Raw genomic sequence first — 27311 nt, 5'->3', positions numbered from 1 at the left:
CTAAACATTCCAATCCAAGAACATAGATAGTATCTTTCCCCATTTATTCATGCCTTCTTTTATATGCTTCAGTAAAGTTTTATAGCTGTCTCCAAAGAGAAAGCCTACATATTTACCAAAGTTGACCATTCTTTCATCTGCAAATAATGAAACACTGCCTTCTTTTCCGATCTCATTTATTTTATAACTAAGGAAATTTATACCTGGCTGGAGATCTGACAGGTATAGATAGATCAGTTCTCAAAATTTTCCCTTCAATGTGCTCTGAATTTCCATTATATTTAACAGCATTTCTGTAGTTGGGGGTATGAGTTGTTTCCCAGTTTCACTAGAGATGAAATTTTTACTTTATTTGGGGAGGAGGGTTCTTTTCATCTGAGTTGTTGGTATTCAGGGAGGAAGGGGAGATAGCAGACCTTTGCTATCTTTCACAGGAAGTCTCCACTCCTTCTCAATAAGGGAAACATCCTTCTCAAATCCAATCAGCTGTTTTTCCTATCACTAGCTTGCCCAGCTAACCCAATGTTTCCACAGGTTTATTTGACAATGAATCACATCAACCGTGAATTACATATTTCATCATTGTCCTCCAGTATCGTTTAGATTGTTTGGTATTATTTTATCCTTTTCTCCCAAACTATGTTTTGTTCCTAAACCAAATTATATGCACATAGAGATCAGGGTCTATTTCATACTTTGTTTATTGGGTTAGTTTTCTTTCTCCTTTGTTCATTGTAGGCTCAGAACTCTGTACCCAGCAGGTATTTACAGAATATATATAAAGAAGTGGAGCTTCTGTACACTGGGGGTAGCACAGAGCCCAGCTCTCCATCTCTTCCTCCCACCCGAAGCATCACAGTGGAACCCCAGAACCTCTCGAGCATATTTGATGGCAAAGGTCTTGTAGTTCAATCCATCCTTTTACAGCTTTCCTGTGCTTGGGAGATAGTTTAGGAAAAAATGTGAAGCTGCCACAGAAAAACAATCTGATAGAACAAATTCAGGAGGACTAGTACTACCGACTCTTAGGTTAATACTGCTTGCATCTTTGGGGAGGGAAATAGAATGCAGTGTCAGGTGGGAGGATTTTTCCAGTTTTACTCTCTGCTAAGCTTTTGCATTCTCTCTCTCTTTTAGTTTTACTTTCTATTTTTAACTGTGGTAAAATACACATAACATGAAATTACCATTTATCCATTTTAAAGTGTACAGTTTAGTAGTATTAAGTGGATTCATATTGTTGTGCAATCCATCTCCAGAACTCTTTTTATCTTGCTAAATTGAAACTACACCCATGAAACAACAACTTCCTTCTCCTGGAAGCCCCTGGGAAGCACAATTCTACTTCCTGTCTCTGAATTTGACGACTCTAGATACCTCATCTAGGTGGAATACAGTATTTGTCCTTTTGTGACTGGCTTCTTTCACTTAGCATAATGTCCGCAGGGTTCATCCATGCTGTATATATGTCATATTTTTGCCTCCTTTTAAAATGTATTTATCTATTTATATTCTATTGTTTAAAGGTGTACAATGTGATGATTTAATATACATACACATTTGTGAAGTGATGGCCACAAGCATCCATCACCTCACACAGTTACTTTTTTTTTTTTTTTTTTGGTGAGAACACTTAAGATCTACTCTCTTAGCAACTTTCAAATATATGATACAATATTAACTATAATGACCATGCTGTGCATTATGTCTCCAGGACTTATTTGCCATATAACTGAAGTCTGTGCCCTTTGACCAACATCTTCCCCATTTCCCCCAACCCTTGGCCCCTGGTAACCACAGATTTCCATCCTTTTTAAGGCTGAATAAATATTCCACTGTATATATTTTACCACATTCTGTTTATCTGTTCATCTATCTTTGGACACTTGGGTTGCTTATGTAAATGTCCCCCTCTATGTAGAAGGAATTACAGACATTAAGTTGGATATGAGGTCTATGTCCCTAAACAGAAATTAATACTGAGAAGAAGGAAAATTCTAACCAACACAAAACCCTTTTGGCTATTGTGGCTCTCTCTGTTTAATCAATAATATATTTATTCATCTTGACAAAAAAATAAGAGATCTGGAACAAATGTAGAGCTGTACATTGAACAGCAAAATAAATCAATCAGACCCTGACCACTATGACACCCATTCTTCACGGCAGGGTCTTCTAGAAAGCAGCTCAGAGGTAGCAGTAGCTGCAGAAAAGCCAGGATGAGAGGGAAATCCCATGTCAGCAAGATCCCCAGGGAAGGAAGACGCCCCAGCAGCCCAGCCGTGACAGAGCGCTTCAGGTGCGTGTATGGCAGCTTCAGCCTGCACAGTTCCCTGAAATGGGCGTATGCACCCTCAGTGCGGCTGACACTCGGGAACAGGAAGGGCACTGGCCCAGGAAGTCAGGCTGACCTGAGTCCCGCCCGACTCAGCTCCTTTGTGGCCTTGGGCACCCTGTAACCTGTTTCTTCATCTGCCAATGGACATTGCAACTCCTGCCCGCAGGACAGTTGTTGGGAATAAAACAATGTCAGAGGAGAACAGCAAACACGGTAAGCTCTCAGAGTGTATGCTGGGCCTCAAAGCCACCACGGAATGTCACAACTTTCCTCGAAACTGCTCATCACCTGGGAAGGCTGGACAGCCACGGATGGGGACCCAGGCTTTACCCTCCACTTTGCTGCCTGTACCTCTGCCCAGTTGCTGTCCTCAGATCCTAAGGGCCAGACAAAGACCCCTGCTCCTGAGAGTAATAGCACCAATACGTAGCACCAATGGCACTCGTCCCTCACTTGTTCCTGTTTTTCAGATGGTCAGAGCTGGAAGGGCCAATAGATACCAGAGGCATCTGGTGCCAATTCATTCATTTTCACAAAGGAATCAGAAGCCTGGGAAAGCCCATGTGGACCATGCAGTTTCCGTCAATACGCCTTAAAAGATGGCCTGATCACTTCCTCGCAGATGGATACCAAGTCCATATCACTCCTGCTGTGGAGACGGAGGCACAAAAAACCCTGGATCTTCATTGCATCCCATAAAATCAGTCAGAGGTAGGAAAGACCAGGAAGGTGCATATATTGGGTTATTTCAAAACAAACAAACAAAGATAAAACCCACAAGTAAGCAACTCCTCCTTTCCTTCATCTCCTTTTCCAAATCCAAGGATCTAGCAGCTACCAAGGGTTAGGTGTTCTTCTGGGCAGAAATCCACAACACAGTTGACTTGCCCCTGCTTTTCAGCAAACACAATTTAGCCCCATGATAATGCTCGCCACAGTGATGTGTGATTCGGACCCCACGAAAGACTCTCCTGGAGCAATTCAAAGGGGGAGGGGACCTCACTCACTTATTCTCAGAGAGCCCCAGAGACACTCTTTCAGGGTTTCCTCCACAGTTCCTCCATTTCTGAATGCAACCCAAATGGTTTCTTTGGTTTTTCGTTTGTTTTTCCTTTTGTTCAGCTCTTGCTGGAGGCAGACAACTGGTTCCAAAACCCTTAGAAGTATTTTAAAATATCCTAAAGCTATTACAAAAGTCACTCTTCAGATATCTACAACCATAGTTATCCTCTGTTTATGTAAATGTGCCCCCCAATGTAGAGGAATTATAAACATTAAGTTGGATATGGGGTCTATATCCCTAAATATAGATTAATACTGAGAAAGGAGGTGAATTCTAACACAAAAGTTTCCTTTAATCCAACTTGGCAGCCCTGTGCAACCTAACCCTTTATTAGTGGAACTGAAAAAATCCTATTTGAAATAATATCTCCTTTAATGATAATAGCAAACATTTATTAATGGGTGACTAATAGCTAACACATTTAACACACTGCATATGAAGTGCTACGCTTTACGAACATTATTTCCTATTACAATACTCTGTTTAATAGCTTCTATTCAATTCTATGGACGTAAAAACTGGGAAACATCGTAAGGGGTATTTAAAATCAGCTGTCTGACTCCAGACCTGCTCCCTTAACCACAAAACTCTTCTGCCTCTCCTTTATCAGTTGCCAAATAGGAAAACATTGGAGGTTCCAACAAAGAGTATAAGCAAAAGTTCTGAAAATGATGGGGAAAAGTCTGGTTAATGGTCTCTGCCTTCACCATGCATAGCTGTCTAGATGGTCCATTTGGCCAGCGCTTCCCTCACCAGCATCTGTTCTCTTCATCCTTCTCCCCCCACTGCCCTTTCCCTTTGTCCTGGGAAAAGGGTCCCCTTTATTAATCCCATTCCTAGAGATGTGTTTACATAGGGCAGGAAACTTAATATCAACATTCCCCGCAGGAGAGTGTCCTGTCACTTCTGTAAAGCACTTCAAGCCGGCGGAGACCAGCCTCCCAAATCAACAGGCACTTACGCCCTTTAAACAGTCTGATGGGAGAGTTTGTTTCTACAGAGAATCTTTGAGTTCCTGAGCCCGTTTGTTATGATGAGTTGAGAGGTGGTTACCCACATACACAAAACTCGCCCTGGTGCCTCAAGAGGCTCTCTAAAAAGGATCTCAGGGAATCTATTCAAAGTGGGGAGGAGGGAAAACAGTGGATTTAAGCACTCAAACTTGGGAAAGGACAAATTTGATGAGTGAAATTCTCCAAGTCTCTATAAACTAGCAAGGAAAGATTGCACTGGATCTGGCTCTGGGACCAGAACAGTGATAGGATGTAAAGACTTGGGCGGGGGAGAGGTGGGGTGCACTTAGGAAGCCCAAGGGGTACCATGAGGGCCCAAGGCAACATCACAGGATCAAGGAATAAGCCCAGGTAGATTTTACAAGGTGAAACATGAGGGCACCCAATTATCTATTTCTTAGCTTCCTTGCTCAACTCCTCTTGCCCAGCACCTCTGTTACCCTGCCCTGCCCCACACTCCCTCCTCCCCTTCATTAGAGGCAGCTCCGCCAAGCTTGTCTGGCCCTGTCCCTCTCCCCACTACCCTGGGGCTTCTCTCCTGTTCACAAGACTTCAGAGTGATGAGCCCAGACTGCAGCCCCTGCCACCAGCCTCCTGGGCATCTCACTTGCATGCCCCTCCCCCATGCCTCAGACCCTCCACATCCAAAATGTTAGTCCCACCCCAAAGTGCCCTGTTTCCTTGTTGTTACCTTTGAAAATACTACTGGGGTTTTTGACTCTCTTCTCTCTCCCTCCTGGCCTTTTAGGTTTGGGCTGACTTTGCATGATTCTTACAGCTCCTCAATCTCCTCCTCACGATCCCACACCCCACTCCTCTCCCTGTAAAACTGATCATGGGTGGGGACATGCTCATCCTTGGACTTCTGCCCCTCAGCTCCATTTTAGAAGGATGGAGACTCTCCTTCCAGTCACTGTTTCAGTGGGTTCATACTGCAGGTATGAACATGGAGCCAAAGGGGCCGCGTACTGTATGGTGAATTCCAGACTACATGTTTTCAGACAGTGAACATTTATTTAGTATTTACCATGTAATTGTATCACAGGCCCCAAAATGAATGCGGTATAATTCTTCCAGTCTAATGGAACCATATCCAAATAAAAGAATAGCACCATAAGATGCAGTGCGAACACTGGCCATGTCTGATTCTCAGGAATTCTGTCTGGAGGAGCCTTGACAGTAGCTGCCAGCAGAGGCAAGCCCACAGAGATTCCAACGAGAGCTCTCATCCCAGCTTTCATGTATCTCTGACAATATCCAACTTCTGCTCCCGCTCTGCCACCAAGAGGCAGTGAGCCCTGTTTTCTTGAATGGTTCCTTGTTTGCTTCTAGTTCTTCCAAAGTCAGGTGAGTGAGAACAAGAGACAAATGTTGTCTGTACAAAAGGCATTATGGAGTTATTAGGGTAGAGAGAAAACAGTGAGACCATCAGATACCAGACGGATCGCCAAGGTCATAATGGCTAACATCATGCAACACTTGTGAGCCCGGGCTCAGAAGCTCCACTTATCCTGGCCTTCCCATCAAACACCAAGACTCACCGAGCCCAAGAGGTAAAACCCAAGGGACTCTCCAGAAATACAGTGGAATCTGCTCTTCTCTCCAAAGGAAAGCAGTGACATAAGAGCCTCCCAGTTCCTGCACGGTGCCCTCCCTGGAAGTGCCATTTATTTTGCAGCCTGTCCCAGCAATCAGAGGCTGCCCGACAGAAGGGGGAAGTGATTTATCAGATTTCCCAGCCCTCAGGCAATGGAGGAGGCTGAAGAGGAAATAGGGGGTGAGAAATTCTACCCAACGGCTGACTCAACTCTCTATTCAAAAGTTCCTCCAGACTTTTTCAATCGAGCAAGGAAAGGTACGTGCCAGCCACCGCTCTCTTTCTCACTCTCACTCTTGATCTTACTCATTCACGGTCATGTTGGTCCTTTCTGCATAGCCCCAAACTCCTTTGCCTGATCTTCAAGGCCCTCCATATCTGGCCCCAACTGCGTCAAGCTTGCCAGTCCCTAGTGGGGAACCGAGTCCAAGATACGGGTGATGAGTCCCAGGTGATCCAGTGACCATCTGGAGTGGAGCACTGCATGAGGGGGTTAGGAGCAGAGGGAGGCCACCATGAGCTGGAATCTAGGGCAGATAGTTGAAGAGGAGTCCAAAGCCAAGAACTAAGAATACTGGATATAAATCCAGTCAAAGGCAAGGAATGACCAAAACAGACAAAACTGGTTCCAGTAGTCAACTGTTAGTGAAAGTGTTGGTACTGTTTTTATGAGCTCCACGGATGCTGTGGCATACAGCAAATGAGGAATTAGGTTGGGGTTGTTGAGAATGGGATTTTTGGTGTGGGTGACAAGATTCATAGAAGTAAAGATGCAGGAAAGATGTAAAACAGTGAAGCTGTCATGGAAAAAAATATGATGCTTCTTCAAAAGCACACAGAATTACCATGCAATGCAGCAATTCTACTTCTGGGTATAAACCCAAAAGACCTCAAAGCAGGGATTCGAACAGACATTTGTACACTGTCAAACAGCAACCTGTGGGTGGAAGAAGGGATTCTGTGGAAAGTAACCTCACAGGAGGATTGATCCTAAATTCCCAACTGGGCAAGTCAAGCCTCAGGCGTATAACTTCTTTAGTGAAAGGTTATCTTGGCCTTAAGCAAGGCCTGTCCCTTGTTTCTGTGCATCTAGGTTAACAAACCTTTGAAATAAGTGTGGCCAGCCTCAAGAAAAGCACATACAATCTTAACTATCCTGTAATCCAAACCCCACCTTGCTTTCTCCCACATTCATGCACTCTTCCTTGTGTTCCCTCCCTAATTCAAAATGCATAGAAGATGATGCCAACTGCCATTCTGGGAAGCCTTTTTCTCAGACTGTTGAGATCTTAATTCCAGGCATGTCCTCTGTTTGACTCAAATACATTTTTATAAAAAGTCTCTACCGGTGTGAATGTTATTACCTCAACAAGCAATGCTCACAATAGCCAAAAGGCAGAAGCAACTCACGTGTCCATCAAAAGATGAATGGATAAACAAAATGTGGTAGATACATAAATTGAGTATTATTCAGCCTTTAAAAGGAAGAAAATTCTGACACAGGATACAACATGGATGAATCTGGAGACCATTAGACGAAGTGAAATAATGCAGACGCAAAAGAATAAATACTGTATGATTCCCCTGATATGAGGCATCTAGAGTCGTTAAATTCACAGAGACAGAAAAGAGAATGGTGGTTTCCAGGGGCTGGGGAGAGTGGGGAATGGATACAGAAGTTCACTTTGGGAAGATAAAAGATTCTGGAGATCGATGGTGGTGATGGTTACACAACAATATGGAAGCACTTAATGCCACTGAACCATATACTTAAAAATGGTTAAAATGACCGATTTTATGTTGTGTCTATTTTGCCACAGTTTAAAAAAGATGCATAATGGGAAGTAAAAGCCTTTTAGACCTAAATTTGAATTGAAAGTATTGATATCGACACGATATATTTTATCTTATCTTTGGGTGGGGTGGGGAATTTCCTAGCTCTCTGTATTGAATGACTAACCCAATACCCAAAAGCTCAGCTAGGAGAGCCAGCGCTAAGCGTGCTGTCCACAAACCATTCCTCACAAAAAGAGCCCAGGCTTCTTGGAGAAATGGCCAAATCCAGGTCTGGGAGGAGGAAATGCATAAGAAGAATTGGGAACATTTTGTAGTATGGAAAGCAGGAAAAGTTCAAACTAAGATTTTGTCAAAAAACAAAACAAAACAAAACAAAAAGACAACTCAGGAACCAATTTGAACAAGCTCCCACTGGCAAAGGTGGGACAATCTGAGCATCAATTAGGATAACTACACATATCAAAATATATCACGCATATTTAAATCCACAAGTTCCTAATGATACCAAAAAAAATTTCATTCCATTGGTAATTTTTTTGAAGGATACAAAGCGAACTAATCCATTATTTGAACACTGAAAAGTAAAGTGAAAACAATAAGCATTTATCCTGCCTTTCATATACAAGCTGTAGATCAGAGTCACCAAATATTTGATAAACTGAATTTTTTTATTGTTATAGATGTATTCCAGCTAATAAATGAAGCAGTGAAAGCAGTAGAATGCCAACCTTCACAACCACTAATGAAACAATGGCTCTAGGCAATGGCCATTAATGGCTACTGGATATGATCAAGCCTATTTTTTCCAATCACAGATTTACATGAAAAATGGAACAGAGGAACATGTTAAATGTCATGAAGGGAACACAATCAACAAAATCCAGGCTGTCGGAAATTCTACAAGAAAAGCCTAGTATCTTTAGCAAACAAATATATTGAAAGAAAAAGAAGAAAGGGTGAAAGGGAACCTATAGATGAAACGAAACTTGAGACTTATTGATAGAGGCAACATATGGACTTTATTTAGATCTTGATTTGAACAATCTGTTAAGGAAAATTAGACAAATGGGAAATTTGAACACTGATTGTACATTTAATGATATTAGGAGGAGTGATAGTTAATTTGTATCAGAGTGATACTTGCCCTGGGGCCATATTGTTTTTAAATGCCCTTCTATCTTTTAGAGATACACATAGAAGCATTTATAGATGAAATGATGAACTGTCTGGAATGTCCTTCAAAATAATGTAGTATGGGGGAAAGGAAGGTATCGATGAAATACAGCTGGTAATGAGTTGATGTTTGTGGAAGCTGGGGGATGAATAGTTACTCTCTACTTCTGCCTAGGTTTGAAATTTAACATACTTAAACGTTGTTTAAAATGCAAGAATTGAATTTAATATCTTCATCTTCACCTTGAAAACTCCTGGTGCCCTGACTAGTCCAACCTAGGGTCTAGTTGCATACATACGTGCACAGTATTTCCTCTGTAATGACCTATATTCCTAGTCACGGACACTCCAGGCACCAACCTTATCTTTAGGGACAGTGCACAAGGAAGGTGGGATTACAAGAGGATGGGACTCAGCCTCTGGGGGCAGATTAGCCACACCCCTCTTCCTTCCCAGGGCAGGGCAGGGAGGATCTGGTTTGGGAATGAGAATCAGCCAGGATTTTTGCCCCTTCTTTCCACTTCAGTTTGGACACAAACCAAACTGCCATGCAGTTACCTACTGCTGACGCACATATACATTAACTCCTCCAAAATATCCTTGTACCATGTGGTTCCCTTTCCATCAGAGCTCCTTCTCTAATTGGGGACAGGTGCAGAAATACAGAGGAAAGGCAGGCACTACATTGCACAAGTGAGGCCGAAACAAAACAAAACTGAGAACCCCCATTTGCAGCCTTTCTACACTGTGACTAAAGTGATTCATCCAAAACGCAACTAGTATCCCGCCACGCCACTGCTCTACTTTCAAGTTTCCTCTCATCAGGTCCAAGTCCAAAGCCTTTAGATGCCTCTGCCTGCTTTCCAGCATCATGTCCTCCCACCCTACACTGCAGAATAGCCAGACTCAAGAGACATTCTCACCTTGGAATGTCCTTTCCCCAACGCAGCAAACTAGCAAACTCCTAATCATTGTTTAGAACTAAACACAGGAGTCCCCTCCTTCAGGAAAGCTGGTCTGCACTTCTGGTGACAAAGCCAGTTTAAGAATCCTAAGGGCTCCTGTGGAATGACCCCACTATTGTTCCCCATACACTGTCTAAGGCTATACCTTTACTTTTTATCTCCCCAATCACACTGCTAGAAATACAGAGACCACCTTGTTCATTTTTGATCTCCAAAGCCGAACAAGTGCCCAGCTCACAGGAGGCAGGCAAAAACATGTGTTGGCTGGCTGACTGATGAAGCAACTTATGTGTCTGGGACTGGTGTTTGTCACAGAGCTCCACCATCCGGTCTCCATGGCCGCCTGGAACCTCAGACACTGGGTTTGGTACGGAAAACCAAAACCAAAGAAACAATAAACTCAGACCAACTCTGAGGTCACTTAACCCATGGTTTCCCAAAGTTTTTACATTTCAATAGCTAAGTATTTTATTGTGTATAAGAAAAAATTAAGTTGGGCCATCAAACCCAAATTTTCACAGATACTCTTGCTTAAAATAAGGCAGGCAGCAATGGAAACCTCCTCTACTCAGACTGCATGAATTCAAGTTTGATGCCTCGCAAAGCTCATGAAGGTTACGTGTTACTATGGTAGCTTTGGTGTGAGGAAAGATAAAGCCAACATCACTTACTATCATGGCACAAGACTCTGGATTTTAAATTTCCCTAAAGGGCCCTGGAGCCGCCCTTCTCACCATGTCTGCTCCTGGCCTGATTCCGTAACTTTATAAATTCAGATACTCAAGCGAAGAGAGGCATAGTAAGTGGTCTAAAGTCATCCGGCACAAAAATGAGAGCACTGGACTAAATCCCAGAGACCTTCAGTGCCAGACTGACGCATATGCACCTCACTAATCTCACCTACAAAGTGGGTTGGAAGCTACTGCTCACATTTCCCAGCAAATCAGAGCCTCACAAATGAATACACCCTGCAACTGGTCACCTCACTTCAAGGGACAACCATTTCAAACTTATAACTCTGCTCTAACTTTACATTGGCTCTACATAATATACTATAAGATTGAAAAACTATGTTATCACACACAACTCTCCCATTTGATTGGCTATTTATTATTGGCAGTTCTTTCGGTCAATTTCCCATTTTTTGCTCTATTTGAGGAATTGTCTTCAGGAGCCAGTCTGAGTCACTAATCTTATAAAAACTGTCTTCAGTGATGAAATAACTAAACAGTAACTTTTATGATTGTTTAAATATGTAGATACACACATACCTGTATATATACGGTAACTAAAAAGTCAAAGATTAATGCCTAACAGTGGTTATCTTTGGATGGTATGATTACCTAATATTTGTGCATTGGTTTATGAGTTTTTCATTTTTCCATAGTAAACATACATGGAGTTTCATAAAAGAATAATTTTTTCTAATACTGTTTGGAGGAAAAAAAAGTTCGTTTTTCTGAAGCCATCTTTGACCTGGAAAACATTTTCTTTTTTCAAATAAGCAGTATTTTCCTATTAAGTACACTCCGTGAGAACCACATTCTTTCTTTAGGGTCAAGTTAAGTTCTCTCCTTATGCTAGGGAAAGGTTTTATTTGTTGTTTGTTTTCCCCGCCTACTCAATTTTGAGGGGTAACCTGTATTATTGCCTCTCTTTACCTGGTTTGATTTATGGTCTTGGAAGTCAGGTCATTCTTTGCTAGGTCGAAGAAAAAAGAGAAAAAAAGGTTTCCCCACCTAATACCTGATAAAATATCTGAAAAGGTCATTGCAGACCTTGACAGAAACACATACAATTTCAACCCAATCTGATAAAACAGCAACTAGAAAACTTTTATCAGAAGAAAATGTAACTTGCCATTTCCCAGCTCAATTGACTGAACTTTATTTTTATCTGAAATGACAGACATCATAAGATAGGAAAAGCTGCAGATAAGAAACCAAATTGAGTTGTCTTGAATCGGATCCGATTGTCTGCCCCTGGTTCAAACTCCCACACCTGCTCTGTACAGGTCAATGAGAGCCTCTTGGCATGGTCCCTGAGGGGTTTGGAAACATTGCAAAAGTGCTGAACTTTGAGACTTCAGCGTTTATTCTGCGATTATAATTAACCTGCTCACCAGTTGCTATCGATCAATTCTGAATGAAGGTGATAAAGTTTGACTGGATTTCTAGAAGTAGAAACGGAGATTTAAACCGGGAAGAAAAAAGGAAGATTAAAACAACAATTTCATGACCAAAGTCAATTTTAAGAAGCAAAACTGGATCTGTGATTGGCTTAATAATCCTCAGAACTCCCCACCAAATTCTGGTGGTAACCCCTCACTTTCTTATCCTCCAAAATAAAGTATATCTGTGACTACTGAACACGGAGTGAAAGAGCCCCACATTGCACACTTGCCGAGGTTTCTCAATGACTTTAAACATATGGAATGGTTTACCTGCCTGAATTATATTCCTCCTTTGGGGGAAAAAAATTTAGAGATATGAAGTCAATTTGGGGGTTTCTACAAAAGGCTGAAGGCCAGAAATCCAAATTCCCTTCATTCAGATAAGAGGCTTGAATATCCAGGCTCAATTCTGATTACAGAGCACTAATAGATAAAACCGTAGGCCCCCTGCCAGAAACGAGAAAGCTTCCACTGTGGCTTCTGTGTTCAGCTCAGACTGATGGAGCACTTCCGGCCTGGAGTTTTAGTCACTATTTTGATCCATGACTCTCCTTTAGTCTTTATTAAAAACATAATTACTGGGCTTTTCTCCCCTCCTTTCTCGGCTCCTCTCACAAACACATTTGAATCTTCAGAGAAAGAGGAATATAGAGATGGTTTTGTTTTCTTTTAGGAAAGGGATTTGAGAGAGCAAACATGGTTTTGCTCTTATGCAGCCAATAGTCTCCCCAGAGTGAGAATCCTCTGGTTTGGAGGGTCTCAATTCTGGGAAATCTCTCCTTAAAGTCTCTGCACAGGAGGCTGAAAAGGAAGTTTGTGCAAGGCAAGGATTCCTACTAACATTGCAAGTTCTGCAGTATTGGAATGAGATGGAAGGTTACTTGGGAAGACATTGCACCTGTAGAGACGTTGAACGGGGAAGCAGAAAAACACAGGAGAGAAACTACACAGGAGAGAGGGAGCAGATGGAGAGACAAGTAACAGAAAATCCTAAAGTTTAATTGAGTCCTTCCACGGCCATGCACCTTCTGGTTCTGAAGGGATAAGTGCAAATGCAAAGTATGGTAAATAGGGGGAAACCTCAGTCCTGGAAGTTGGACTTACCTGGGTTCGAAGCCAGAACTGCTGTTTCCTACCAGTGGGAATTGGGGCAGATTACTTAATCTTTCTGAGCATCAATTTCCTCTCCTGCAAAATGGAGATTGTAGTATCTACCTCTCAAGGACTTAAAAGTCTGTCACCTGACAACTTCTTCATTGAGCCTTGATAAAGGCTCCAACTTATTTGAGCCTTGATAAAGGCTCCAACTTACTATATATAAATTGCACATACATAACGCAAGATACAAGTATATATATAGTGCAAGATACAGGCCACTAGCCCTAAAAAGTTGTTAGCTAGTTTCCAAACATTAATGTACCCAAACTTGCACACTTATTTTGTATAAATTAAAACAGATCCGAGGTTATTCCTATTATAACCCCACTCGTATTATCTTCCCTACCTTCTTTAGAAGGAGACAAAGGAGTATTTCTATAGATAGCCAACAAAATGTTTAAATAATCCTTCATGGAATGTGTTATGTGAAAACATGGTGTGGACCACAGAAGGTCAATATAACAGAGAGATACCCATCCCCAAACCATGAGAGAGCTTTATTCCCTGCATCTTATTCAGGATGTGCAGGCCAAAGAAGACACCTGTGAACAAATACCTGTATGTTTAGATATCAAGATGCCCCCTCAACTTCTTAAAGCAGCAGCTTCCCAGGACCTACAAGAATTGCCCTCTTCCAGAGCAAGGCAATGATAAAACCAGCAGTCCTGCCTTTTTCTTATGCAAACAAAAAAGCAGCAACATTTGCAATTGGCTGCATCTCTAAATTCCATACAACTCAATTGTCTTAAAAGGACAGGCTGAAAAGAATTGGTTAAAAGACTTACCTTGCCCCGGAGGCAGGTAATTTGTTTTTCTAACACAATCCCATCACTCGGGTGGGTTAGTGGTGTGTGGGATCTAGCCCCAAGATAAGGTGAGGGAGAGCTGCTCAAACCAGGAAAAGTCACCAGTGTAAGTGTGGGAGTGGGGGCATCTGAGAAGGACTGAGATCTGATACCTGTAGACATTACTGTGAGTAGGATAAGGGTTTTTTGTTTTGTCCTCTCAGTAAAGCAATATGTTGGATAAGCAGAAATCAAAAGCTATATTCAATAAACAAAAACTTGTCTTAAAGCACTTTTCCTGTGCATTCATAAACTAGGAGGAAGAGAGACTTTCAGGAAGTTAATTCACGAATACTGTCTCTTTAAAAACTTAATTGGTTTAATATTTTTTAAATTGTAATATATCCACATGGTTCAAAATTCAAAAGGTTCCATTTGCACACCCACGTTTCACAGCAGCATTATTTACAAGTCAAGAAGTGGAGACAATTCAAATGTCCATGATGGATGGATGGATGGATGGATGGATGAATGGATGGATGAATGGATACAAAAAATGTGGTATATACATAAAAAGGACTATTATTCAGCATTAAAAAGGAAGGAAATTGACACATGCTACAATATAGATGAATCTTGAGGACATTATGCTCAGTGAAATAGCCAGTCACTAAAAGACAAATACTGTATGATTCCACTTACAGGAGATATCTAAAGTAATCAAATTCATAGAGACAGAAAGTAGAGTGGTGATAACCAGGACCTAGGGAGAAGGAGAAATGGGGAGATGTTTAATGGGTATTCAGTTTGTTTTGCAAGAGGTGAAAGATCTAAAAACCTGTTTCACAACAGTGTGAATACATAGAGGGTGCCAAAAAAATGTATACACATTTTAAGAAAGGAAAACTGTATTAAAATTGTAATACTCAATATATACCAATAACAAAAGATGAATACAAGTCATGTTTCACTTCTGCAATTACAAGAGGTGTTCAAAGTGGTTACCATCAGTGTCCAGACACTTCTGATTACGGCAAACTACTGCTTGAGCAACGTTGACCAAAGTGTCCACTTGTATACAGTTTTTTCGGCACCTCTGGTACTTAACACCATTGAACTATACACTTTAAAATGCTTAAGATGATAAAATAAAACAACTTTAATCCCCTATATTTTAAATGTATTTTCTTCCCTACCTTCTTGGTACTTAATGGACTAATAAGTAAGCACAGAAATGACTATTAGAAAATGGTTAAGATGTGTAAAAAAATTCAAAAGGTTCCAAGGCATATACAGTGAAAATCCTTTCCCACCCTTATCCCTCACCAACGCCCTTATCCTCCCCGTGGGCAATCAGGGTTACAAATTTCGTGAGAATACTACTTCCAAAGATAAGTTAAATATTTTCAAATGCATACAATCTTTTCTTCTCTTTTTACACAAATATCGTGACATTTACACATCCTGTACTTACAAATGTCTTGGTATTTGTATGAGTCATTTGTCTCATACAAATGACTCCATACTATTATATAGTAAACTTCCTAATTTTTATGCCTCCATGATATCCTATTGTTTGCATGTACCACATGTATACAAACAGTCCCCTACTAGTGCACATTTAGGTTATTTCCAATTTTTGTTATTATGAACAGTACTGCAACTAATATGTGCCAGTATATTTGTAGAATAAATTCCTAGAAGTTAAATTTCTGGGTCAAGAGTATCTACTTTGTAATTTGTCGGCTACCAGCAAGGGCTTTCCATAAAGGTTGTACCAATTTACACTCCCACCCACAGGTATCTGAGTTCCTGCTTCCCCACACCTCAGAGTATGTTTGTTTTCCTAGCTAATTTGACTAAAAAAAAAGGGGGTTGGGGGGAGGGATACAGAAGAAAGTGTTATCTAAAACTGTCTCCTGTGCATGCATCATTTCAACCTGAGTGCTTAGAAAGTGCCTGGCAAATGTGGCCTGACCTTTTGATGAGACACACAATTGGGCAGGTGACAGGTCTCACTAGAAGCAGTGACACACCCCTGGCCACCCCCACACACCTTTCCCATCTCATTGGTTCTCAACGGAGCACCACAGACCAGCCCCAGCTCTGACCTGCTCAGGGTGGTAACCGGAAAGTTAAACAACTGGTTTTCTTAAAGACTGACAAATCATTCTCTAGTCAAACACGCTACTTCAGAGTTGATCTCACAAAGTTCCCTGTAAAAATGAACTGGCTTTGAAAAGCAACTGGCCTCATTGATAAGCAATCCCCCAAAACATTTAGAGAACACTTCAGAATTTTCCACAGACCTACACCAAAACCAAACTTAGAATACGGTGAATGAGGCAAAGCTTTTAAAGAAACCATCTGGGCAATACTGAGACATATACATATGTTTCACTGTGTTGGTATTTTTTTAATCAACCCTTAAAATGATTCAAAATTTTTAAGCTCCTTTGAAAATATTATAATTGCTTGTTTCTCTATTACACAAAAGAATTGTTATTCTATAATAAAATATATTTTCATAGCTCTTCCAGTAATATCTGCCACAGTACTATTAATATTTCCTTCAAGGCATATTTATATATAATTGCTATTGTCTCCTTTTTAGCCTTAAGAATTTACAAGTATTTAATTGGTACAGAAATCAACTTTATTGCGGCGTAATATACATGAAATAAAATACTCCCGTTTAATAGTATATTTCCATGAGTTTTGACAAATCGCTATACCTGTGTAACCACTGTGACTGGGTTCTTTAAAAGGGGACAGCTACTATATTATCCTGCTATAGCTATTTCTCATGCGCACAAACAAGCGATTCCCTGCACAGCTCCACTGGCAGATGGCAATGCAGTCTCTCCTTAAGTACTTTCAGTGCCCAGAGCTTTACTATTAAGACAAGCAATATTCCATATTCCATTTCAACAACTACAATCACGTCTGAGAAAGTGTTCTTCTCAAACCTAATACCTGCTCACCTGGAACAACATAAAGTTAAAAGGCCATAGACTTTTGCCTTTTAGATATTTGTATACAGTCACTCTCTCCCTCTCTTATCAACCCTGTGACTTCTCCAATCTAAACAGCTCCAGTGGTTTCCCAAAGTTTCCAGAACCCTCTCCTACCCTGTTCACTCTTCCCTGAGGCTCCCCAGTTGGCCTCTTAAGCTGCCATTGTGTGTGGTTTGACCGGGGCAGAGTACTAAGGCAAATGCCTCTTAGATCTCTACTCAAATATTTGCTAAGTGCCCAGCATGTGCCAGGCACTTAAATATGAGTAAGACTCTACCTGCCCTCAGAAAGGTCACATAATTCCACTAATGCAGCCTTAGTAACTATTTCAGCAGTTGCTGTAGGGCCGAGGCTCATACTGAACTTGGAATGAATTAAAGTTCATAGACATTGTCAAGGTAAAGTAATTCCTTCCAACCCAAGTGCAGGGCTTTACAGAGGCCCCTGTTAGCTTTCATTTCTTTGATTTTTGCCTTATTCTGATAACCAACAGAAGAACTCCGGCAGGATATATTACCTATCATTAATACTAAGGCAATTAATACTTTGCAGAAAAATGAAGGTATTCTGTTATTTCTCATTGAAATTAAAAACAGTTTCTGAGTGAAAGATGAGTTAGTCTGTGAGGCTTTACTATGATGATATATTATTTAAGCAAAAGCCAAGCTGTGTTGGATCATTTCATGGTACTATACAGTGAGACGGTAAATGAGGGCATAACTTTTTATTTTTTAATTGCAGGTATTTTTCCTGGCAAACTCCTACTCACCCTGCAAGACCAAATGCAGATGGCACTACTTAGGAGAAGACTTCCAGATTCTTACACAGAGTGAAGAACCACATCTGTCTTCTCTCCTTCTCTCTCCACTCATTACTGTAGCATGCGCTGGCTGGGTCACTCACCATTTTCATATCTGTTTAGGGTAACCAACCATCCCCATTTGTTGGGAATGGTCCTAGATTTAGCACTAAAATTCCCAAGTCCTGGGAAACCCCTCAGTCCTCAGCAAATCAGAAAAATTGATCACTCTACATGATGGCGTGTGACTGCTTAATAACATAGCCATCATTTAGGAAGAGCCAAGGACAAGTATTTCACAAAAATTACTTTATTTTTCCAATTTAAGACAATACTAAAGGTAGTTATGATTAACCCACTTAACAGAAAAAGAGAGGAGACTGAAAGAGGTAAATAACTTGCCCAAGATCACAGGGGTCCTTCAAATTGAATCTAGGCTTGCCTCAGTCATGCCAACACATTGTGTTGCCATCTAAGGGCCGGTGGCAAGCCCACACAGCAAGCTGTCAATAAATACCATGCAATCAGTAATCCCTTATCATCTTTCTTCTAGCATCTTTCTATCACTCAGCTAATGTGCCAGGGTTGATCCTTGAGAGAGTTATTGGGCATCTACAGGAGGATCCATGTGATAGCAGCAACATATAGAAAGCCAATTTACATGCACTGCTTGCAACTTAACTTGCTTTTATGTAAGTGCCACCTGAAGATATGAATGCCAACAAATTCAACCGGCCTCATGTTCCCTCACAGAGATAACGGAAGCTTTCATGACCGGCCCATTGAAAGCACTTGGCTATGTGCAAAAGAGAAAACCCAGCTGTTAGGCCAGACCCAAGGGCTGTCTTCAGGTGGGACTTCCTGACTAGTGGGACAGAGCACAGAGTACCAGATGACAGGCACCACGTTTTGGCAAGGAGGTTCTCCTTGCAGGTCAGCTTGCCATTTGTTGACACTGTCATTTGGGAAACATTACTTACTTACACCCTCTTGCTTGGTATGGGTTACATAGAATCTAAAGACTCACCGCGTTCACTCACATAGTGCTTTTTTTTTTTTTTTTACATGGTTGTGGTTGCCATTCTGATGACCAGGAAGTATCCTCCATCATTGACTTCTCTTTTTTTCCCCCTAACCAAACACCAAATTCATGCTCCAGGATTAGGAGTTAGGAAGCAATCGCCCCACCCCCACCTCCAAGTTAAAAGAAGCAGAACTATGGGGACCTATTTTAAAACAGAAGTTCTAGCAAGAGTTCTAAGAATGCAGAGCCAAAGCGCCCCCCCTCACGCCCCCCCACTCCCAACACGCCCACCCCAAGCCGCCATTGTATGGAGATGTCACGCGCGCTATCTCTCGGAGGTCCGTCCCCAAAGGCTCCGGAGGTGCCCCTCCTCTCCTGGGGTGTGCCGTCTGGCTCCCCTGCAAGGGGGAGGGGGAAACTAGGAGCCACAGACTCAGCCTTGGCGCCACATCCACGGTTAATCAGTTTACCTGGGATGTGTATTTGGCTGGACCCCCCTGGGGACCTTCCCTGGCCACCCAGGGTCAGAAAATAATTTAAAAGCTCTTCAAAGCCGGGACACTTCTCGGAGCCAGCCCAAGAGTGGAAACCTGCGAGGGATAGGCTTTACTCTTCAAAGTGAGAACAAATGCGAAAGGATTTAGCACTTAGTAGGTAGTCAATAAATGTTAACTTTAAGTCTGGCTTCTCCCGTACAAAAGTCATCTCCATCCACACCCGATCCTGTCTCTTCCTGAAATTCCACAGGACCAGAGGTCGTTTGCATTTTTAACTAGTGGTTGCCACTTCCCTTTCCCTCCCAGACCAGAGCAACAAGGCTTTTTCTTAGACTTCATTTTGTTCATTCGAGCAAGAGTGCACACGTCTGGCGTCCTCCCCAGGTACGATATTCAAAGGAAATCTTGTGCCCATTAGGATCGTTGTTTTTAACCCCAGCCCTCGGGATAAGGGGAAGCTCAACAACACGTGGATGACAAGACAAAGTCTCCGTTTAAGTCGGGCATTATAAAGAAGCCCCTCAGGACTTCCCATCCTGGACCCTGACCAGGCATTCATTTAACGCACCCCTGGGCGCCTGTGCCGGGCAGACCAGCACAGTCAGACAATAGGCTCTGGCCCCGAAGCACCCACAGGGTGCCGGCCCCAGTTCAACCCATCTCCATCCCTCGGGTCCCTCCTTTGTTCCTGGTGTGAAATCTCCGACAGGAAAATCATCTGCCACCCTGAGGGATCCTCCAACTGGGCCACCAAATGGCCCAGAAGATCTTGGGCCCAACGCAATGTAATCAGATCCCTGCGGAGGACTCCGAGGGAAGGAAATGGGGGCACAAACCCGGCGATGACCAGCGCTCTCCACCGAGGGCTCCCGGGCTGCTCCGGGTGGCTGTCCCGCGGGCCCGTCCGCCTCCCGCAGGCACCCACAGATGGGCGCCTGCCGGGTGCACCGAGGGCCCAGACAGTGCCGACGTCCGGGCTGCTCGCAGGACGCAGGACGCGCTCAGACCCTGCCACTTTGCAGTCTTCTTTCATGAAAGAATCCAGAGGGCAGGCCCGCCCTCACTTAACAGACTCTGGGCTCCTCGGGGCTCTGACCTTCGCGCCACCATCGCCCCGCTTCGCCCACTTGCCATCCAGTTTGCGTTCACCGGAAAACTGCCGCCTCCGTCGCCCCCGTCCCTGCTCCCTTCAGCTCCTTGCCCCTTGTGAAAATGAAGCGCCCCAAGCAGGGCTCAGGATAGTGTCTGTCCGGCCCCCATCCCGCCCCAGTGTCCTCGCTCAGTACTCACCGAGATTGGGGTGTCGGGCGGCGGGGTTGGCGCGGCCGGGCAGGCTATGCAGGACCGGGCTGTCGAAGGGACCGGCGGAGGCCGCGGCGGCCGCGGCCCAGGACGCACCCACGTCGGCCATGTAGGCCGGGTAGGGGCTGGAGTAGGAGCCGGCGAAGCCCGCGCGGCCGTACTGCTCGCGGCCGGCCAGCCCCGCGCCCGCCGCGCCCCCCGCGCTGCTGTAGGCCGCGGCTTCCCGGGCGGCGGCGGCGGCGGCGGCGGCGGCCAGGGACCCGGTGGTGCCCGGGAAGGAGAAGCGCGGCGACACGGGCGGTGGCGTGTAGGCTGCGCCCTCGGCTCCCGCCTGGCTCCAGCCGGGGCTGCCCTGCTGGGGCCCGGGCCCCGCACCCGACGCCGCCGCACCCGAGCTGGCGCCCGAGGCGGCCCCCGACGCCGTGCCCCCGCCTCCGCCCTGGAGGTAGGACAGGCCCAGCACCGAGGAGGGCACCCGCGGCGTGGGCACGTAGACGGGCGAGGACGCAGCGCCCGCGCCGTGCATGAAAGCGCCGGGGCCGCCCGCGTCGTAGGCCCCCGGAGGGGGGCCGTGGTTGGCGGCCATGGCCAGGCTCTGGTACATCGCCGCTGCGAGCGCTCGGCGTCCGAGTCCTTTTTCTCAGGGAGCAATGCGCGGAGAGGAAACAATGCTCACACACGCAAAATACCGTACAGGTGAGTGGCTGTCACAGAATAAAGATCAAAAATCGAATGTTTAAAAAATAGCCCTCAAGAATGTGTACGTATTAAATCCATCATTGAACACAGAAGATGCTAGGCGCTTGGTGACTCAGGAAAATCCCAAATTGAATGTTTGGTTGTTCCAGGAGCTGGTGGGGGAGGCACTGAATCCACCCTAGGGCCAGGCGGTCCCGAGCGCCTACGGGTGGCCGAAGATGCAGGGTAGGGCCTGGGCTCGAGTGTGCGGCACGGGCCTGCGGGTCACGCCGGGGGCCGTCGCGGCGCACCCGGCGCAGGGCGCGGTAGGCTGGCTCCAACGCCCACGGTCCGGCTGGCTCTCTTCCTCTACGCTGCAGCCGCAGTCCTAATCAGGAGGAAAGACAAAAGGGAGAGAAGTTCATCAGGAGCTTTCAAAGCCCACTTTCCCTATGCGTGGTTGCTTATCCCGCAAGGCAAACGCAACAGCTTTGGAGACCACGCGGTTCCAAGGGAACCTGCGGTCTTTGTTTTGCGGAGGCCGCAGGGTCTGGCTGCCCCAAGAAATCCTCGGGGAGGGGTTTCTTGGAGATGCGGGGGCTTCCCGGTTATTGGACATGGAATTATTGGTTGTGATCTAGGCTATTTTTTTTTTTTATTGCTTGTCAGGAAGGACTATAATTTTACCTTATTTTTCAAGCCTATTATTGTCCTAGTATTTTACACGTCCAAGAGTTTCGGATTCCAAAGGAGTGCCCGGGACCCAAGAAATCTCGATCATCTCCTCTGTTCTCTCACCTATCCCTTAGCGCACCTGGCCATGAAAGAACTTCAGATTGCCCATGGAAGACAATGAGAAACTTCATAAAAACCAGCAACCTAAGAAATTTTCGTCTGTAGTATTTTCTTTTAAAACTAGAGTTGGGTCGATAAATGAGTACAGGGTCTGCTATATCTCCATGAAAATGATTGTGAAATCTCTTGCCCATACACTATATACCACGTGGACATCAAATCAAACAAGATTCGTGTTTCTGGCAAATAGCTATATTTTAGAGATTTTGCAGATTGGATATTAAGACCAGACAAGTGAGAGGAATCGTACACGGTCACTCTACGGAACTACTCACTGGACCATTACAATGCACCGAATAGGTTTTTTCATATAGAATTGGTTCTGGAATCAGAACACCAATGAGACTGCTTGGGGCAAAGAACAGTTTGTAGCAATTGATTATATCCTTTTGCAATTGATTATATCCTTTTTGTTTTGATTTTTAGCAGGCAATTTTTCTGATAAAATAAGAGCTCCACATTCTGAAGCACCTGCACTGTTCCAGGGCCTTTTCTCCACACTCTACTAAGTAACTGTCTCTCTCCATTTTACAAAAGAGGGAACTGAAGGGAACTGAAGCATCGGAAAGTTTTGAAACTTGTCAAAGATCAAAGTACAATTAAAGGGGGTAGGGAACAGGATCTCTAGGGCTCCAAGGGTTTGAGGCTGTCCACTACACTCCCACTTTTCTCCTTATGAAGAGGCAGCTACTCCTAACAGTGGTTTCTTTTTCGTTGCAATAGTAGACTTACAAAGATATTACCTGAACTATGTACTAAATCCAGGCTCTGCCACTTACTGAATAAATGACTTCAGACACTTAAGCTCTCTGTGCCTCAGTTTTCTCATTTTCAAAAATGCAAATATTAAAGATATCTATCTTATAGAGTTATGAGGATTATAGATAAACATATGTAAAGCACTTATAACAGGGTCTTATAAAACTGTTATAACAGGCACAAAAAAGTTCTATATAATTGTTGATTATTATTATTATTGTTGTTGTTGTTACAGATTTCTAATGTAAGGCACCATAAGAAAGTGACTCAGATGTAACATGTACTATAATAAATGGATATCTTTATTATTGTAAAATTTTTCTGGGTGTGGAATCTCTAGTACACATTATATAATGCTTTTAACCATTTTTGCAACATCACTAATAATAATGGAATTAATAGCACTGTGTTATATAGTCACATGTTGAAATCTAAATGGTTATTATTTACTTTCAAAGCTATACAACAAATTATTGGTTTGGTGGACATTTCCCTCCAGTTAGAAGTTTGGTTAGAGAGAGAATACAAAAAATTTGACCTGAAATCACCAACTTTCCCCTTTGAAAATGAAGGCAAAGAAATGAATACCTCATAGGAATTTCTGGGTTTCATTAAGTAAATATATAGGTTTACCTTAATAAAATGTACACAATTTAATTTTTAAATCAAATAGTTGACCTACTGCATTGTATTTTCTGTAATACTCAACTACTGCAGTTCTAAAATATGTCGGTTTTTTCTCACATAACTGCAGGAAAGGAAGATTTATAATTTTGTAATCCAATTTCCAATATACATACAAGCTTTAAAATGTAAGCGCTAAAAATGCCATAAATCTAACATTAGTCTTTCTTACATTCTCTGCCTTTTTAAATGGCTGATACATTACTCAGGATTACTGGACAATAGAAGGTAGAGAAAATACCCCTCCATAGGTTTCTGGAAAGGCAAGAATTTATTCCCTTAAAACGACTCTTGCTTGTTTCTGTAATTGAGCCCCAGTCCAGGCGTCCGCTGAGGGAGCCGAGCGAGCTCTTAACAATGGCAGAGTAGGTCAGGCCTTCCCGTGGGGGCCCAGGCCTGCGCGCCCCAGTTTTTCCTCTCCTGATCACTCATCCCAGTTCACCACAAATTCACAGGCCGGGCCGGAAATGCTTTCCAGTATCGTGATTTAGCCCATAGTCCCCTTTTGGATTTATTTCTGAGAGCTGGAGGATCCAGAACGCCAGAATGTTCGCGTTCATTTACAAGTCACTCCTGCTCTTTCCACTCAGCTGGTGCCTTCGCTCTGCGCCTGCTGCGCAGAAAACTTACATAGGAACGCACTCAGACGTGCAGTGGCATCACCCCGTCACCGCAATAACAACTTTCTGTCTTTAAAAGCTTGAAACCTGCTCCTGGCTGCCTGTTCCGTTTCTGAGACACACAGGAAATACTTCCCCAAAGCGCTTCCCCAACCTTTCCCGCAGCGCCAGCCGGGCGGCCCGAATCCCCCAGGCCGTGAGTCCCTCACCATCCTTTTCCCCCAACCGAAAGACCCCTCGTTCCCTCACCCTGGTGGCATTTCACCATTCGGGCATCCTCCTATCCCTTGGGTGAGCCCGCAGCCCAAAGCCAAGAAACATAATATCGTGGATCGGGCGAGCAATCCGTGGCCAGAGGAGGGACGTCACTCTCCCCCCCGGGTTCCGGCTCTCAGCTAGTGTCACCCAGAAGCACTGTGGGCAGGTGGGACTGTTAGCTTCGTAAGGGGACCCCAGTGAGGAAAGCGAGGAGGCTGGCCAGAAGGGCATCGAAAAAGTCCAGGCGCTCAGCAGCCTTTAGCGACTTCAGAGCGCCTCCCCGGGGCCACTGCCTCCCATCGCCATTCTGCAGCCCCGGAGTCGCCGATGGGCGACACTCCTGTGTCTGAGCCCCTCCGTGTTCGAGCTGCCGTGTGGCCTGTCCCGCCCGGGTCAATTGGTCAGGGTGGTTTCTCACGGCCATCATCATCACTCAGGCCCAGGCCTGCGAGGTGCAAACAGGGGCTGGAGAATCTGCACGCCCGGCCAGGATTAAAAACGTTCACGTTCACACAAAAAGAATCCAAAAACAACTCCGAATATCCCTCTCCGCTTTCCCCCCAAATCTTACTTTGATTTAAAGAAGCTGCTAAGCCAAAGCCAAACGTCGAGCAGGCTTTGGCCAATTTTGGGTAGGAGAAGTGACCAACTCTCCTTTCCACCTACTAGGTAGTCATCTCTCTACCCCGAGGCAAACCAGCGCGGGGGAATTCGGAATACCGCGGATGGCGGGAAAGAGCAAAGGCAGGGAAGAAAAAGTCGTACCTGCGGGGGTTGGAGCTGCCAGGAGGGCAGGCGCGCGCTCTCCTGGGCCCTGAAGCTTTGGCGGCAGCCGACCCTCTCGCGGCCACTGTGCCGGCCACCTCCAAGTCCCCCAGCTCGCCGCCCAGGTCCCCGCGCCCCTGCGCTCCGGCTCGCTGCAGCTGACTGGCTGGTGGGAGTCACGTGCAAGGGCAGGGGGCGGGGGTGCGTCGCGGCCACAGCACCTCTGCTGGGCGCCCGGCTGCAGGACTGTTCGAAAAACTCCCCTAGCAGGCAAAGTCCAGCCGCAGGGATCTCCACGGAAAAAGCCGAAGTGCTACCGCTACAGCGCGGGGCTTCACCCGCCGCCCTGACTTAAGTCGATTTGGTTTGCAGTTTTGCCCAGAGTTCCCTTTATTAACGAGCCCGCTCTCTCCCATCTCCTCCCCACGCGCCGGCTGATAGTCCGGGTCCCGCCGCGGCCCTGGACGCGTTGGGCGAGGGGCGGAGCTGATAGAGGGGAAGGTGACTTCTTGGTGGGACCCCGATCCGGTGTTAGGCACTCGCTCACCAGGGGTGCCCGGGAAGTAGTAGGTGATAGGGGTCTTCCCGGTCCCGGACTCCGGATAAGTGGAAGGGACACCAAACCTGGGAGTGGCTCCCTCACGTAGGACCGCGGAGACGGAAGCCTCCTTTGCTCCTTCCCAGCAGCCCCAGGAGTCGTCAAGGCGCCTGCTCCAGCCCTCAGTTTTATGTATTTATGCAAAATGTGCACCCCGGCCTGGCGACGCTTCCCATCTCTTGCGGTTTCTCCTTTCAGATCCTTCCGTTTTCAATGCAGCCTGCGGCGCCGCTGCGCTAATCCCAGGGACGTGGCGGGGGCCTGGGGAGCTCCGCGGCGCAGCGGGGCGTCTCGGCCCCGAGGGCTCTGCCCTAGGCCTCAGCCCCCTCCCTCGAGCGGGGGTGGGGGAAGGTGGCAGGCCCGAGTTGGAGCCGGCGTCAGCGCCTAGAGGCCCCAGCGCCGCGGGGCTGAGAGCCGGAGAGTCCCTCAGACAGGTCTAAAGGTTAATAGAGCAATCACAGGGCCCTATTACCGCGTAAAAATAACCCATCGATTACCGCAGCCTTCAGCCCCAGATAACAGCCGGCCGGTGGCTCTCACGCTTTCGGTTAAACTTTCTTTTTCCCCTAAGGCCGTGTCTCTCTCCGTAGAGCAGGTTTCTCATACCAGATTAGAGGGGGCGGGAGGGGCGCGGGATACCACCCTGCGCGAAACCTGTGCGGCTCCCAAGGAAGGGTAGGGGTGACACCCGCTTCCGCAGTTGGTGATCGGTCGTGGATACCCGGTCTGTGCAAACGCAACTCGGGAGTTGAGGACGAGGCTAGGACGCGGGGCTGATTGAAAGGAAACCCCCAAAGGGATTGTGGCCAACTCGTGGGGATTCTTAGGAAAATCCCAGAGGAAGGACTGAGCGCGGCTGCGCGGGGAATTCTTTTCCCTGAGCTAAAGGTGCAGAGGTCTGGAGGGGTCCGAGAGCAGGAGAGAAAACAGGCTACGGGAAAAGCGGCGGAAGGTCTGAGTGCGGGCTAGACGCACCAACGCAGTCCCCCAGATCGCTGCCCGCCTAGGTCCCTACGCGCCCCGGAAGCTGAGGACGGCGGGCTTAGGGTCCCTTCTCCAGCTCCCCCAACTCCTCGCCAGCGCCTCTGCAAAATTTGACCCTGCAGATCCCAGGCCCGAAAACTCAAGAAGGAGAGGTCCTAGGGATCCCCGAGGCTGGAACTGAGGAAAGGCAATTTCGTGAGGACACTCTGACCCCAAGCACTTTCAGGTGCAGCGGAGGAGAAGTGTACGCGCCCCTGCGCTGTTTGAAAAGGGCCCACATTCCCATTGGGACGAGCGAGAAAGGCTCGAAGTCAAAGGCCTATGTCTGGGGCCCACGAGAGCTTTCTGGAGAGCTGAAATTCTGGGCTGGGACGAGCGGGTTGCTGCCCCAGGAACTCTCTTCTCGGTG

The 27311-nt window shown here is 45.4% G+C and overlaps 1 protein-coding gene across 1 annotated transcript in view; it reads right to left on the bottom strand.

Moving 5' to 3' along the window:
* GATA4 (GATA binding protein 4) overlaps window positions 1-21305 on the bottom strand; it is a gene marked incomplete at its 5' end in the record, with an annotated part of 46404 nt that extends 25099 nt beyond the window's left edge. Inside the window, one exon of the mRNA XM_081077660.1 lies at window positions 20690-21305. Within this exon, the coding sequence (XP_080933786.1) occupies window positions 20690-21305 (616 nt within the window). The remainder of the gene's footprint in view (window positions 1-20689) is intronic.
* Between the last annotated feature and the right edge of the window lie 6006 nt (window positions 21306-27311).

Source organism: Rhinolophus hipposideros, assembly GCF_964194185.1.
Source record: "Rhinolophus hipposideros genome assembly, chromosome: 16".
In the NCBI taxonomy this organism is placed as follows: domain Eukaryota; kingdom Metazoa; phylum Chordata; class Mammalia; order Chiroptera; family Rhinolophidae; genus Rhinolophus; species Rhinolophus hipposideros.
The sequence above is the reverse complement of the archived record's forward strand: the minus strand, read 5'-3'. Positions and strand labels throughout refer to the sequence as shown.